The sequence below is a fragment of the Aphidius gifuensis genome, linkage group LG2 (assembly GCF_014905175.1).
Source record: "Aphidius gifuensis isolate YNYX2018 linkage group LG2, ASM1490517v1, whole genome shotgun sequence".
NCBI classification, from domain to species: Eukaryota; Metazoa; Arthropoda; class Insecta; order Hymenoptera; family Braconidae; genus Aphidius; species Aphidius gifuensis.
The window spans coordinates 15,669,086-15,686,246 of NC_057789.1; the positions used below are offsets into that span (position 1 = coordinate 15,669,086).

At 32.6% G+C, this 17,161-nt stretch overlaps 1 protein-coding gene and 1 long non-coding RNA gene across 7 annotated transcripts in view; one reads left to right on the plus strand and one right to left on the minus strand.

The window, feature by feature from the left end:
- The first annotated feature begins 2,079 nt into the window (after positions 1-2,079).
- LOC122849193 (heterogeneous nuclear ribonucleoprotein A1, A2/B1 homolog) overlaps positions 2,080-17,161 on the plus strand; it is a 33,151-nt gene continuing 18,069 nt past the window's right edge. Inside the window, exons 1-6 of one of the 5 annotated variants that reach the window (XM_044147813.1) lie at positions 2,081-2,454; positions 4,084-4,608; positions 4,812-5,133; positions 5,487-5,702; positions 6,435-6,583; positions 7,276-8,333. In XM_044147813.1, coding sequence (XP_044003748.1) covers positions 2,434-2,454; positions 4,084-4,608; positions 4,812-5,133; positions 5,487-5,702; positions 6,435-6,556 — 1,206 coding nt within the window. In that variant the 5' untranslated portion in view covers positions 2,081-2,433 and the 3' untranslated portion in view covers positions 6,557-6,583; positions 7,276-8,333. Of the gene's footprint in view, positions 2,455-4,083; positions 4,609-4,811; positions 5,134-5,486; positions 5,703-6,434; positions 6,584-7,275; positions 8,334-11,478; positions 11,916-17,161 lie in introns of those variants that run through there. The other 4 variants (XM_044147812.1, XM_044147811.1, XR_006373530.1 and 1 more) reach the window with 4 other exon arrangements.
- On the minus strand, positions 13,270-17,027 carry LOC122849196. Of its 2 annotated transcripts, XR_006373532.1 has the most exons (4): positions 14,493-17,027; positions 14,339-14,396; positions 13,896-14,050; positions 13,641-13,819 (listed from the first exon to the last, which is right to left on the minus strand). It is a non-coding gene; the product is annotated as an uncharacterized LOC122849196 (long non-coding RNA). The 2 variants fall into 2 exon arrangements; XR_006373531.1 differs by adding an exon at positions 13,270-13,625 and having other exon boundaries at positions 13,699-13,819; positions 13,896-17,027.

Here is a 17,161-nt window from a genome sequence, read left to right on the forward strand (position 1 = left end):
GCAATATCCTAGACTTTACTAATGTCTAGTATGACCTATGTGACAATAGCAAGCAAGTACAACAAGTCTATTTTCTATTTATTTCAGTTTGATATAACAATTGAACAGTCATTTAGGTAATTCTTCCAATAATTGGAAGCTTAAAAAAATAATGTCATGTGTCAGTACTGCCATTACAAGAAATAGCATTTTCCTATAAAATTTTGGTCGGTATTACAGGGCGAAATTGCAGAGCGAAAAAAAAATTTTTATTACAGGAATGCACCTACTTATTGCTGATTATTGCTTTCCCATTTTCATCTGGTTTCATTTAGTAACGGCGCAAAAAAAAGGCGGTGCGTGATGGCAGTGTAAATCATGCTTCATGCGCAATAAGCTTGTGCGCATACATCTAGTGAATTTTAACCCATTCTTCAATTATTAATTATTCATTAAACTATGCATTCCCAAATTATGAGAATCATTTTCCAAACGTTCCCAAATCATTCCCAAACGATTCTATATCTTAGTTTTTTATTTTTCATAATCCTGCCAACCAAGTATATGGAGCCCCATCCCTGCCCATCACTGCTGCCAGCGAAGGAAAAAAGCCGTGAATTGAACTACAGCACCCGTATTCAGAGGATGTTCTCATTAGGGCGTTTTTTTTCCGATGGTGGCGTTTGTGAAGCTTTTCTATGTGAAATCTATATAAAAAAAATTTTGTCAAGCGCCATCAGCGGAAAAAAAAAGCCCTAATGAGAAAGATCAATCTTCTTCTAATTGCCAAAACAACTGTGATTATGACACGTTCGGTTTGGTGAGTAATTCACGATACTATAACAAATGTGACTATGATGTGTAGCTGTGTTCGATGGTCGTCTCGGCTCAGTTCCGTCTCACTTACGGCTCACTTATGGCGCTAGCGACGTACGGTTGTTTGAAGAACTACAAAGGCACAAAATCTCAATACAGGTGCTTATCTATATCATCACTGTATCAATGCTTCAATAAATATTGTTTATTTACTTTATGCAAACAGTGTCATCATAATAATCTATTACAATGAGTTGATAAATATATAATCAAAATGAATATAGAAAATATAATTCAGGTGAGAGCAAATAGTGAATGAAAGAAATAAAAATGAAAATACAAATTTTGGAGATGGAATTATTATCTGTGCTATTGAACAATAATTTTTTATCTTTTATACATAGGAAATAGATGAAAACAATCAAAATAACATTATGAACTCATTTTGTTATTACAAAATTAAAGTTTTAATAAATAACAATAAATTTTGAAACGACAACGAACAACAACAACAATCGTCATTTCGTCAATCAACAATATTTATTGGGGCATTGATACAGTGATGATATAGATAGGCACCTGTATTGAGATCAATTGAGATTTTGTGCCTTTGTAGTTCTTCAAACAACCGTACGTCGCTAGCGCCATAAGTGAGCCGTAAGTGAGACGGAACTGAGCCGAGACGACCATCGAACACAGCTTGTATGCAGTATATTGTGTTGTACTAGCAATTTTTACGGCTCCTTGAAATTACTCGAGTGAACCCCTGTTTGTTCTTGTCGGCATTACTGTTTGGCGTCGTATTTAATGCATGAAATGAATGTATTGTGAAGATTAGATGTTCAATTAGAAGCTACTTTTGAGATGATAATGAAGGGCATTTTTTCGACGGTAGTGGCGTACATGAGCGGTGAGACCAGCACCCGTATTCAGAGGATGTTCTCATTAGGGCGTTTTTTTTCCGATGGTGGCGTTTGTGAAGCTTTTCTATGTGAAATCTATATAAAAAAAATTTTGTCAAGCGCCATCAGCGGAAAAAAAAAGCCCTAATGAGAACAATTTTGCCCCATGAATACGGGTGCAGCACGGGTGTATTCACGGGGCAAAATTGTTCTCATTAGGGCTTTTTTTTTCCGCTGATGGCGCTTGACAAAATTTTTTTTATATAGATTTCACATAGAAAAGCTTCACAAACGCCACCATCGGAAAAAAAACGCCCTAATGAGAACATCCTCTGAATACGGGTGCTGGTCTCACTAGAGTGGGTATAAGTGCTTATACCCACTCTAGGTCTCACCGCTCATGTACGCCACTACCGTCGAAAAAATGCCCTTCATTATCATCTCAAAAGTAGCTTCTAATTGAACATCTAATCTTCACAATACATTTCATTTCATGCATTAAATACGACGCCAAACAGTAATGCCGACAAGAACAAACAGGGGTTCACTCGAGTAATTTCAAGGAGCTGTAAAAATTGCTAGTACAACACAATATACTGCATACACATCATAGTCACATTTGTTATAGTATCGTGAATTACTCACCAAACCGAACGTGTCATAATCACAGTTGTTTTGGCAATTAGAAGAAGATTGATCTTGAACGAGTGCCCGTCATTGATAAGCTTCATTAAGAATGGTCAAAATGGAACATGAAGTAAGTATCTGCAACTTATTTCTTTAACGCTTTTATTTCTTTGTTTAGTATTTATTGAAATCATGTTAATCATACTGAAAGCTACGGCTAAGAGATAGAGAAAAATGTTTTTAGTTATGTCAGGTACCATGATACTGTTATTGAAAATTCTAAAAATGATCATAGTCCACGAAATTTTTAAAGTCGTTAATCAATAATAATAATATTATTAGAAAGTTTATGTAGTTTTAATGTATCTCAAGTCATCAGCTCTTGAAAATGTAAAATCAGATCAATACATTGATCACCTGGTATTAGGACATGAAGCGTCCTATGGTGTAAAACTTGGTGTTATCATCAATCTATACTAACTGTGCAAGTCTACCTTCCTTATAAGTTTATTTTTATTTATTAATCAAAAAATTCTGATGTTGAGGTCAAAGTAGTAATGTTTAATAGATAGTAAGCAATAAAATAACTCGAATGGTGTGTATCGTTGATACAGTAACATGCTCAGGTTTAATTATTCTTAGACTGAAGCTATTAGCTCTATTTTAACTTGTTTTACGAAGGCGTAAGAGAATATTATTAGAGATTGCGGCACCTTTTCAATCTCAAAAAATTATTTTCCCATATAACCCAATAAACTTGAAACTATTTTCGTTATTATTAATTCTTCCGTTTAATATTACAACAAATCGAAATGCAATAGGTATATATTTTATAACGTTTCGTTAACTTCGTATGCATAGTCACGTTACGCAGAAAAGTTATAGATATCGAAAATCACTCAATACAAGTATTTTTGGCCATGCTCTCTATGTTTTGCTTAAAAGACATAATCAAATTTATCTTTACAATAAACAATAATACAATTTACCAAAGTTAGTTTTTAGCCTTCCCCTACTCTTTCTTAAAAATATTTGGTGTTCCCTTCTCCCAAACTAACTTTGGTAAATTTTGCTCTATCTTTTTTTGGATATCTCTAGATATTGTTATAATAATCGAATAGAACACAAAAGATACTGGTGCTCTCGAATATTGATACGACTACTTGTAATTGAAGGTATCCCCTTTCACATGCAATTTTTGTGGGTTTTTTTGTTATTTTTCAAAATTGTGCTAGCTTTCCTCGTAAGCTTGCACAACTCAACTTTTTGACCTAACGTTTTTTTTTGATACGATGAAATTTTTTACATAAACTTACGTGTTGAAATTACTACTTCATAGTTTAATTAAAGATTTAATTAAAGTTTTTTAATTGAATTTTTAAATGAAAAAAATGAATTGTTTATTTGAAAGTTGTGCTAGCTTGAAACCAGAGCTAACGTAACTTGAAAATTAAATTTTTCAGTTTTTTATTTTTGTGTTAGAAAATGTGTTAATTATGTGCACTGCACGCGAATTTTTTGAATTCATTTGTGTGGAAAAAAAAGCTGAGAAAATTTACGAAATTTGATAATAAAAAAAACTTAAATCTGGGTAAAAAACAGTGGTACAGTTGTTTGGTAAACTCATAAGCGTGTACCGGTACTTGTACTGGTATTTAGTTATCTGAATAATGAAATCTCCGTTGCCCAATTTAAAATACTTCTTTTCTAATACTGTGTATGATGTATCATATTTTGTTTGGATATTTGTTTATTTTAGGATGGTAAAAATGAACCTGAGCACGTCCGCAAGCTTTTTATTGGTGGTCTTGATTACCGCACTACAGATGACTCTCTCAAAAAACATTTTGAGCAGTGGGGAGAAATTGTAGATGTAGTGGTGATGAAAGATCCGAAAACAAAAAGATCAAGAGGTTTTGGTTTTATTACCTATTCTCGTGGCCACATGGTTGATGATGCCCAAAATGCAAGACCCCACCGAGTCGATAATCGAGTAGTTGAACCCAAAAGGGCAGTCCCCAGGCAAGAGATTGGACGACCTGAAGCTGGAGCAACGGTTAAAAAGCTCTTCGTTGGTGGCTTGAAAGATGACCACGAAGAAGAGGATTTAAGACAATATTTCCAAGTATACGGAAGTATAAATTCAATTAGTGTCGTCACTGACAAAGAGACTGGAAAAAAACGAGGATTTGGGTTTGTTGAGTTTGATGATTACGATCCGGTTGACAAAATTTGTCTTCAAAGAAACCATCAGATCCGTGGGAAACATGTTGAGGTCAAAAAGGTAAAATTATTGAATACTTTCATATTCATTGATATTGGTCAAACAAACTTCGATACGTAAATTTATCTAGTTCATTTTTTTTATGACAATTGATTTTGATTTATTCAATTGAGTAAAACTGCAATTGATTTTTTAAACACCGATTTCGGTAGTTGAACAAGTTAATATTGAGTAACTAATGTTTTTCTTGAATTTTTATCCAGGCCTTAAGCAGAGCAGAAATGGCATCAGCGTCTGGAGGTAGTGGTGGTGTCGGCGGTGGTGGTAATGGCGGCGGCGGTAGTGGGAGCGGAGGTAGTAATAGTAGTAACCGCGGCGGTCCAGGTAATACTCGCGGAGGCCAAGGTGGTGGCAGAGGTCCTCGTAGTAGTGACGGTGGAAGTTGGGGTGTTCGTGGAGGAGGTAGTAATGATTGGAATAACGGTGGTGGAAATCAAGTGGGTGGGGGCAATCAAGGTGGAGGTTATGTTGGTGGAAATCAAGGATGGGGAAGTGGCAACGGACCATGGGATAGCCAAAATCAAGGTGAGTCTCACTATTTAACTAACAACAATTTATCTAGTCAACGACCAAGTCTTTTACTCCAAAAAAAATGGCGTCAAGCTTTTCATCAAAGATTTATTTCATCTATTGCTTTATAAATTTAGTTTATTCATTAGGTTGTTGACTTGAACATAAATTCGCAAATATTATATTTCGATAACAAGTGCCTAAAACTGTTTTTCGTAGTTTTGAGAGAATTTGTGGCATATGAACCTAAAGTCGAGAAAAAAGATTGATTTCGCCAAAACCGAAGACTCAGCGTAGTCAAGACATTTTATCTTCAGTTTTGGGTTTTATTTTTATGATTTACAAACTATTTTCCATTACTCTGTTAGGAGGAGGATGGGGAGGCCAAGGTCAGGGTTCATACAACAGTGGAGGAAACTGGAGCAATGATAACTTCGGTAGTGGATACCAACAAGGTTATGGCGGCGGACCAGTTAGGAACAATTTCAACTCCGGTGGACGGCCGGCACCCTATGGTAGTAGTATGGGTCCAAGTGGTCGACAATCTGGAGAATCGAGGTGGATTCCTCAATTTGGTGGACAAGGTAGCTTTTAACTTCCTAATAATTGGAGCTCAAATCCTTTCTGACCGAAAATTTATCTATAAGTCATCAAAAAAAAAACTCTTACCGAGTATATTTAGGCATATTTTTTGTTGGGGAAGTAGTCTATTCGTCCTGCTCTCTCGGCTGGATCGAAGGGCTAAACAAGCGGCCGTAATGAATATATATGAAAGCATATGACATTATATTTATTTATTTTTTAATCAAACTACATTAATAATTATCTGTGTGTTAATGTGTGCCAAAATATTTTTAAACGATAAATTTTTTTTATCAATTAAACAACTCATAAACAGCCGAGAATTTTCAATTGTTTTACCTTCTGTAATGTTTCACTGATTTTTATACAGCTATCTCTCTTCAATACTTAAAAGTTATACATAGTAGATATAGGAGATATTTAGGTCTATTCTGTTATTCACTTTCTAATAATATTAAATAAAACAATTAACATGGAATAGTCTTTTACCATGTTTGTTATATTTTCAGTTTTATTTTTTACTTTAATAACCATTGAAATTCTTCATTAATAATGATCAACAATTTTTTCAATTACAATAACTTATATTTGTTTCATAGTTGAAATTCAAATCTACTACGGTAATCGCAGCTGTTTTAGATGAATATTAGAATATATGTAGGGTTTATACATGTATATATATTTTTATTCAAAAGAAAACTAGCTAATATATTTCATTATTTTTTTTTGTTTAGGACCGATGACCGGAAACTCTGGCGTCGGTGGTGGCTATGGAGGTGGAAATCAAGGTGGTTATGGCGGGAATATGGGAGGAGGTGGCGGCAACATGGGCGGAGGAGGTGGAAGACGATACTAAAAATCAACAGAACAACTCTCTTGAACGGTAAGTTTTCTTTGGCTCATACTCATCGTGATCAATCTTTTTTTGGATAAAAAATTTCCATTCATACATACATTGTCAGTTCGAGTCAACTATTTTTGGTTAATTATTAATTTTTCCCAGAGAAAAAATTTTTATTATTAAATATTAAAAGTACATTGTTTCAAAACATCATATGATCCGTTAATTAAGGTTGAAATTGACTTATTTTGAAAGTGATCAAAATATAAATTAAACATTCAACCATAAGAAAGATATTTCAAACCTTTATGTATGAATAAGTTAATTTTGTGAAGACGTTTTAAAGTATTAGAATAGAAAAACCAATAATGGTTATATGATTTGCTTTAGTTTAGAACCTACACTTTGAAAATTTTTCAATGTTCTAATTCAAATTTTTCTTAGCATTATCCAATCTTTAGGATTGGTTGTTGAACCATAAAGAATTTTCAGATTCTATTCTGGAGGGTTTTCTTAGATTGAAAAGTAAAAAAATTCCGTAAATATATCGCTTTTTGAATTATTTAATATTAACTGTTTTTTTCTTTATTTAGTAAATTACCATTTAAATAAATTTATTAAATTTTTTTATCAGGTTGAGTAAATCGGCCGTAACCTTAAAAAGAGAAAATAAAAAATTTATGCGAGAACGTATCAACTCGAACTAACGTGATTTTGTCAATTTTGAACCTTAGGTGATCCCCTACTACTTGTCTTCTAGTCACACCGTACAATCTGTTTAGTTGAAGGAGCAGGCAGGCAGGGCTAGACAGGACATGGCAGGACAATCAGGATACTGGCCAAAGTGTGAACGAAGTCATTCAGCCCTAGTTGTATAGTTTGCAATTGGGGGAAGGTTTAATAAAATAGAAAAATTTCACTGTATAGACATTTTGTAGCATCAAGACAAAAAGAAGAAAAAAATATCGAAAATTTGAATGACCAATTTATGGGAAATCCATCATATAAGTATGTTATGTTTTATATAATAAAACCAAAAGTAAAGATAAATCAGCTTGGATTCGATTGAGGGATTAACGATTTATCTAATATCATTAAATGCATGTCAGGGTTTATGTTCATGCGTTTTGTATTGTTCAAGATCAATAGGTGTGATTGCTGAATAGAAGTGCATTTCATAGTAAGAATATCGATTTTTTTTACACAGACGAACCGTTCGAAGAGTATGTTGATAATATTTAATATTTAGCAAATAATAAGATAAAAAGCAAACTGAGGAAAATAAAAACAAATAAGTAAAAACAGATTACATACAGTTGAGCGGCATTTTTTGTATCGGTGTCTAATTTAAGCATTCAATCACTGATAGTGTTATAGTTGTATGGTGTAGATTAATATATACTTATAATATATCGTTATATATTATGATATATTAGTATTATACGTAACTAGTGGGTGTATTGGCTATGTAGTTCAATCGAGTGTCATATGCGGTGCTCGAAGCTACAACGAGAGAAAAGCCTCGAGTGAGGGCTGAGAGTGACGCAGATGGCACGAGAAAACTACACCAATGCATAACGAGTCACGTAGTTTAATATATGTATATATATATAACATTTAGTGATAAAAAAATTGTGAAGAGCTAAGCAAAGAAGTTGAAAGAAATTTAATTAAAAAAAGAAATAAAGCAAGCATGATTTGTATTCTTGACGATAGTAAACGCGATTCAATACAATTTAAAACAAGAAATAAAAGCCTCTAAAAAGACAACCACTTTAAAAACAGAAATCTATAAATACAAAAAAAAAAAAAAAAAAAAACACCTAACTTTTATTTGTAACCTAAAGAACGAACTAAAAATTTTCATAATCGACTGTGAACTCGTATTTGAAGTACACTTGAGCTTTATAAGTTTGTAAGTCATAAATTTTTAATTACTTGACATGGAATTGAATAATAAATGTAAAAAGAAAACTTGATGTCCACAATTCCAAGATTGGCGAAGTTTTTTTTTAAATTGACCCTAAATAGCAATTTTTTTTTCATGCTATCGTTGTCACTTGACATGATTTTTTATATAGCTTTAAACAAAAAAAAAATGAATTTTCTAGAAAGAAAAGATGAATATAAAGAAGGGTTGATTGAATCACGAAGGCGCCATGTTTGAAATTTCAAATGCAATGGTCAGAATTATAGCAGCCATGTAAAAACGCAAAACTTTAGACAAGCAAAAGTTTGCGTTTTTTCATGGCTGTCGTAATTCTAAATGTAAAATTCTATGTATTTCCAATACGACGATCATGTTCGCCCGCTCGACAATGTTTAGCTGGTAAACATTGCCGTCGTATTTCCTAAATACATGGGATTTTCCATTTATAATTACGGCAGCCATAAAAAAAACGCAAACTTTTGCGTCCTATAAGTTCGCACCCTTAATGTGCAGAGGTTCGTTCCACCCAGGTAGGAGTTCTCGGGCTTGAACAACTGTGCCAGGCTTGTGCGAGGGTCGTGTATCGAGCCTGGGGAGCACAGGCTTGACACAAGCTTGTGCCCATTGTTTTCTCCGGCCTTACACGAGCCTCGTTAACACAGGCTTGACACAAGACTTTCCCCGTTGTCTTTAACCGGCCTCACACAGGCCTTAATAATTCAAGCCGGTGTCAAGCCTGTGTTTTTTGTTTTCCCCGGCCTCACACGAGCCTCGTTAACACAGGCTTGACACAAGACTGTCCCCGTTGTCTTTAACCGGCCTCACACGAGCCTCGTTAACACAGGCTTGACACAAGACTTTCCCCGTTGTTTTTAACCGGCCTCACACAGGCCTCAATAATTCAAGCCGGTGTCAAGCCTGTGTTTTTTGTTTTCCCCGGCCTCACACGGGACTTGACTTGTGCATATATTCAATTAAAAAAAAAAAATAAATTAATTAGATCTATAAATTGTAAATAGACATTTTAAATAAAAATTATTAGGTTTTGACTATCGTGCCAGGCTTTTACAAGGACTGTGTATTGACTCTCGAATAAATTCATTCATATAAAAAATTTTGACTGACTCTTTCATGAATCCCCCGTGGTCGACTTGATAGAGCATTGGAGTTCCACGTGAGAGACCTAGGATCGATCCCCCGTTACGCCGTTTATTTTCGTTCATATAATCATCGTTAATTCAAATTGTATCGCGTAAAAAATAATAATGTCAAATTAATAAATTAATAATAATTGTTTATTTATATTTTTTTATAATTTTTTTTGCAAGCCGGTGTCAAGCCTGGGAACACAAGACTGTGTCAAGCCTGGGAACACAAGACTGTGTCGAGCCTGGGAACACAAGCCTGTGTCAAGCCCGATACACTAGTCCGACACCAGCAAATACATCGTGAACATTCCAGACTTGACACAGGCTTGTGTCTCAGGCCCGACACAGGCCCGAGAGCCGGGTAATCAGGCTTGTCCCAGGCTTGTGCCCGTCGTCACTTCCTACCTGGGCATGGTCCGTTCGACTGAAGGTGGATTCATATTCATTACATTGACTTACGACATAAAGATGACAGCTTCACGACGATATATGCAATACTCCTATATTGCTAGTAAGGCTTGATTGTAGCAAGTCAGTGTGAATCCACCTTGAATCAGTCTAGTCGGATCGACTCAATAAATTATTTCCTTATTAGTGACAAGAGATGCATTTATTTATTAAGGGATTCTTTTCTGCCCTGCAGTATCGGCAATTTACTGGGTAAGCTGGAAACAGCAAGAACTATAAAATTCTCTATATAATTTACCATTTTTATCGTATTGCAGAGCAAAAAAACAATTAAATAGTTAATAAACGGACGCACCCAAGCTTGTATATGTGTAATTAAAAAAACAAGTTACTCCGAAATATCAAACAACAATACTTCATTATTATTATTTTTGAGGTACAAATTGTAATTTTATCGGTACAAATTAGCCTTTGTTCTGCTCTTTAAAATAAAAGAAAAATTATTAAAAAATATTAATTTTTAAAAGCGCCATGCAATTGTTTATCAAATATTTTTATTAACAATTGCATAGCGCCTTTAAAAATCAATATTTTTCAATAATTTTTTTTTTTTTAAATAACAAAGCAAAAGCTTATTTGTACCGATAAAATTAGAATTTGTACCTCAATACTTGAAGTAGATATGCAATTGTTAATTATCTTTTTGGAGTAAATAATTTTTTTTTGTTGTTATTCTTGAGGTACGAATTCCGGGCTTGGTGGTACAAATTAGTACAAATTATTCTGCGTCTGTAGCAATTTTTTACCTGTCATCTAGAAAAAAGTCGATATTTAACCCTTTCTGAACTTTTAATTTTGAGGTACAAATTGGTGGTACAAATTATACAAATCCTTTCTAATGAAGTATCTAATACTAGGACCAGGTACAGGACTATCATGCAAGTTACCAGATTTTAAAGGTATTATAAGAGACTTGAATTTTTTCGCTTAGGCCTTAGATACTTTTATATGATTGGCCTTTTGTTGTTGAAAATGTTTTCTCAGCGGATTTGTTGCTGAGTTATTTCGTAATCTGAATTTATTCCGCAGCCATTTGTTATGATTATTTTAATTTGTATTGCGAAAATTGCTAAGTAATTAATGAAGATTACTAATTATATTATTTGGCTACATCCTTTCCTTTTCCGAAATCAATAAAATAAAAAGCTATTGGCAAATGTATCTAAAGAAAGGCTGTAGCTAAAAAGATTAATTTGTAGTTCAAGTCTATTCCTCAGCCATTTGACATAATAATTTTAATTTATTATTCAGTGCCAATTAATTTATTCGATTTCATCTATTCCTTACCCATTTGTCAATCAATTTTTGATTTATCATGGCAGATAAATTAATTAGTATTTTTTATGAAAATTCTGACAGCTGTATGATGCTGCATTCGGTTTTTGCTACAGGATGTTTGATGTGCGCATTGTAAAACAAGTTACGCACATTACCGGTAGAGTGGGTAAAATCAGAGTGACGCCAAAAGCAGTTCAGGTCCGCCATATCGTGCTTTTTGTATGGAGGGGGATATAGAATATACGTCACTTCTGCACCCGTATTCAGAGGATGGGGTGCGTTCCGTGGCTATCCAGTCCGTACGAACTTCAAAATGGCGGAGTTTGGAAATTTTTTGATTATTTGTTGTGGTAGATCTGATTTTTTTTATTTAAAAACAATCTGATCAAATTTGACATTAGCCAATTTATTTGACAGATTTGAAATAACTAAATAGAAACTTTGCCAACTTAAACCTAAAAAAAAAAGTAATACTTAATATTTTAAATTTTTATAAATCTCTGGCCTTCTCTCTGCAGTCTAATTCACAGGGCATTACAATTTAGGGCTTTTTTTCACCACTCACGGCGCTTGTGAAGCTTTTGTATGTAAAATCTATATAAAAAAAATTTTTACAAGCGCCATTAGCGGCAAAAAAAAGCCCTAAATTGTAAAAAATTTGCCCTGTGAATTGGACTGCTGGCTATAGTGATGTATCAGAGTAACTTTTAACATTATTAGGGTTTTCATTTTTTTCGTCGCCGTTTTGAAGTTCGTACGGACTGGATAGCCACGGAACGCACCCATTTTCTCAGGGCTTTTTTTTCCGATGGCAGCGCTTCAAAAACTTTTTGTCAGAGTTCTGTATGAATCCAATTCTATGACAAGAGAGCTCATTTTTATGCTGTCGAGCTGGATAGTACGGAAGCCCGGTCCGGCCATTCCAAAATATTATACATGGTGCAGGAAGCGGAGTAAGGGGCAGTAACTTTAAGGTGGGTTTACAAAAAAGCATCTTTAATATTTTCATGTAAACACAAAATATAACCTGATGTTATTGTTTATATGTATTAAATGTCACCTGTACATTTCTAATATTATTTTTTAAAATAGACAAAATTAATTGATTGAATAGATAAAAATGAATAAACTAAAATCTAGAGGTCACAGGAGCTTTAATATCAACAAAATTAAGTAAGATGTACAATATAAAATAATATAGGTACTCAATGTTTTTATTATAAATAAATAATGACTTGCTGATATTTTATTTACTTATTTTATGTTTTTTTTTTCTCTTCAGAACAATCACGATAAAACCTTAGATATTTTTGCTAATTGATTATTATAAAAGAAGAAATTGGTAATATATTATTTCTAGTTGAACAAATGGTAATTGAATAATTTTTTTACATTCATAAAAAAACCCCATTATTTATGAAAACAATTTTTGTTTATTTTATTACAGTGTATGTTGTGGAGTTGGTATTTGGCTGATGATACATAGTTTGATATTATTGGAGAAGTTAATTTAGTCGTTGCAACAAATCATTATAAAATTTCAGCATTTACAGTTGTTACTTTGTTGATAAGTTCATGGATAATAACTGGTCTCATAATCTAGAGGTCATAAAAATTAAGTAAGCAATATAAAAATAATATTCAAGTGTTTATCATAAATAAATAATAACTTGCTGGTATTTTATTTACTTGTTTTCATGTTGTTTTTTTTCTCTTCAGAACAATCACGATGAAATCTTAGTTATTTTTGCTGATTAATTATTAAAAGAAGAAACTGGTAGTACATTATTTCTAGTTGAAATAATGGTAATTAAATAATCATTTTACATTAATAGAAATAACACAATAATTCATCAAACCAATTTTTGTTTATTTTATTAATTAAAGTAACAACTCTGTAATGAAAAAAAAAAACAAAAATAAATAAACGATACGTATTTATTTGAATTATATAATAAATAATAAAGTTATTATTTACTCTGTATGTTCTTGAAAAACAGATAAAGAATGTAATGTATCTAATACTTCTTTTGGTTCCTTCCACTCTTCACTTAATCTATTCAAATATCTTTTTTCTTTTTTTTTCAACTAGAAAAAAATTCAATAAACAATAAATGATTATTCATAAATAAAATCTATAAATATTCTTACCTCTATATAAAAACTTTCTTGGTGACGTTCTTTCCATGCTTCGAGTTCATCAATAATTTTGGAAGTCAACCTGTCATCAAGAATTGATGCTCCTATCCAAAATTATCTTCTACAAAAAAAAAAAAAAAACCAAATAAATACTGTTTATTGTAATTATTTGATTATTTTATTTCTTTTGTTACCCCAAGCTTGTAGATCTGTCTTTTTGTAAGGTCCAAGATCAACAAGCTTCATCGTCATCCAAACACCTCCAATTACATCACAACTATTACATGACAAATTACTATCATCCTGACACTGCAACTGTACCATGAATGCTATTAAAAACAATACGAATAAAATGAAAAAAAAATACAAATATGTATTTTCAATAAATTACCTCTTTATAATAAAACAATATCTCAACATCAAGAACACCCATACAAATTTTATCAGATGACAATACGAAATATAATTTACATTCAATGTCTTTCAATTTCAACTGACTGTCAATGGTAATTGGAATTTTTGAATGTGTTGTTGACATCTTCTCAGCTTTTGAATGATAAAATTTAATAAAACAAATAATACATTTAAATTTCATTTATATTTAACAATTAAACATTGTCAATTAAAAAAATTATCCAGACTATTCTGTCTGACTGATATAATCCTGATTTTGATTTGAGACTATTTATGGTATTTTTAAACAATAACAATGATAAATATCTGGATTTGAACTACTTTTTTTACTACACTGGTGTATTAGGCTACATAATTATGTGAGCTTAATGTTATAAATTTTTGAACAATTTATAAATTATATTAGATATTATTATTTACCAATTTCTTCTTTTAATAATCAATCAGCAAAAATATCCAAGGTTTCATCGTGATTGTTCTGGAGAAGAAAAAAAAACAGTAAATAAAATATCAGCAAGTCATTATTTATTTATGATAAACATTGAATAATGAATATTATTTTATATTGCCCTACATAATTCTGTTGACCTCTAGATTTTTGTTTATTTATTTTAATTAATTTAATAAATAAATTTTATCTATATTTTATTAAATAATAACAAGAATATGAGGTTAGTTGTACTGACATATAAACAATAACATCAGGTTATATTTTGTGTTTACATGAAAATATTAAAGATGCTTTTTTGTAAACCTGCCTTAAAGTTACTGCCCCTTACCCCGCTTCCTGCACCATGTATAATATTTTATAATGGCCGGACCGGGCTTCCGTAGGATAGCTATTCTCGACATAATTATCCCTTCAGTTATCCCCGGCGACTGGGATAACTATTTTGTGGAAATTCACCTTAATTTATGGCTTTATTTGTATCTTTTTCAATGGTTTCCATCAAACGACTATATCGCTTTCGAGCGTTTTCATGTTATCCCCGGTACAGGGGATAATTATGTCGAGAATAGCTATCCTGGGGTTCACATCGATGTATATACGACATGTTTTGATGATTTTGAGCACTATAACCCTATTAAGAATGTAAACAAATAAAGCTGTCAAATTTTCAAGTTGATTGTTGTTACTGTTGCAGACAAAAATAGAAATAGAGAAGGACTAAATGAATATTCCAGGGAGATTAAGATGAATTAATATGAGGTTAAACAATAATATTCGAAATATGTCTGATCCTATTGAATATATGAGTGAGCAACAGTTTTTAGAAAAATTTAGGTTTTAAACAAGATATTTTTTTTATTATAAGTGTTAAAAAAAAATAAACGTGTATTTTTATCAAATAAATTTTTTAAAAAAATTTACTTCTTGTCATCATTGTCCTAAATAGTATAGGTATATATACATCGATGTGAACCCTAGCTCGGCAGCATGAAAATGAGCTCTCTTGTCATAGAATACGATTCATACAGAACTCTGACAAAAAGTTTTTGAAGCGCCGCCATCGGAAAAAAAAGCCCTAATGAGAACATCCTCTGAATACGGGTGCCCGTATTCAGAGGATGTTCTCATTAGGGCGTTTTTTTTTTCGATGGTGGCGTTTGTGAAGCTTTTCTATGTGAAATCTATATAAAAAAAAATTTGTCAAGCGCCAACAGCGGAAAAAAAAAGCCCTAATGAGAATAATTTTGCCCCGTGAATACAGATGCTGGGGCTGCTTTTAGCCTTTGGCATCACTCTGCTTATACCTACTCTAGTTACCGGTAGAGTGTGTATAAGCAGAGTGAAGCCACCGAGGTCCCATTAGTCCGACATTTTGTGCTCGCCGTATGGAGTGGGTATAAGAGCTTTTCGTCGCTTCCGAGCTCACCGTATGGAGTGGGTATAAGGGGGTTCCGTCACTTCCGAGGTAAAAATCATCTATGGTTCCACTCTGCTTATACCCACTCTAGTTACCGGAATACTGCAGCGCTACTCAATTATGCGGCGATCATATAGCGATACGGTTTCCATATACACACACAGAGAAGGATATGTTAACAGTTAACATATCCTGTTTAATGTTAACATATGCCATGTTAAAATGGGTGGTGGCTGATAAGTTTACATCAATGATATATATATTAACATTAAACATACGTATCTTAATAGTTAATATGCGTATGTTAACTATTAAGATATCTGTAATTGACACAATTTGAAGGTTAGGCTGATAGTTGAAGACATTTACGTATGTAAATATGAAAATTGAATGTAAAATTAAGAATGAATTTACAAAAAAACTAAATTTAAATAAATTTATGACAACACGAGTACATATTATATTATATTACAATTAGAATAGTATCACAATATAATGTCAAAAAAAAAAGATGACAAGAAGTAGACTGGCGCATCAAAATATTTGGCCGCGTAAAGATACATATGTTAACTGTAAACATACGTATGTTAACAGTTAAGATATCTATGTTTATTGTTAATATATATATCTTAACATTAAACTTTTGTATGTTTAATGTAAACATATTGGTATGTTAACTGTTAACTTATCCTTCTCTAAGTGCAGGCGAGATAGGGACTTCGTCCTCCTGTATTTCTAGTCTTCTTGATTGCTGAAGCGGTGTCTCCCCGGTATAGAAATGCTTGCAAGATCTTTCATCACTAGATAATTACTAGAATTTTGGTGGAAATAAGCCTTTAAAAGCCTTGCAAGACTATCGCAGCTAATGGGACATGTTCCATTTTTTCGTGCAACATCTTGCTGCAAGAACTTGCTGAGATTTCTATTGGGAAACGCACAATTCACCACGACGTCTGGTGGTAAATTTCTGGAAACTATTTCATACACCCATTCATATGTGGTATACACAGTATATGTGCTAAATTAATAAACGAATAATATTTTTACAAATTGTTTAAAAGGTCTGGTACAAAATTTTCCGCAAAATTGATTAAAAAAAATAAAAAACAAGACTTTACGTTTCTGGGTGCAACAGTAATTCCAGGAGAAATAGAGATCTGAGTTTCTATGCATTTTTGAGGTTAGACAAACAACAACCTGTCAAAGTAAAATCACATTTTGATAATATATCAAGTGGCAAACACATGATACTGCATGTTACTCATCACTTGAATCAATTTTTACACCAATACTTGTAATATGTTCCGCATATATAATACGATTTTCTTCAAGGGAATTTCGTGAGGAATTCGTTTTTCGTGCCCATGAAAGTATA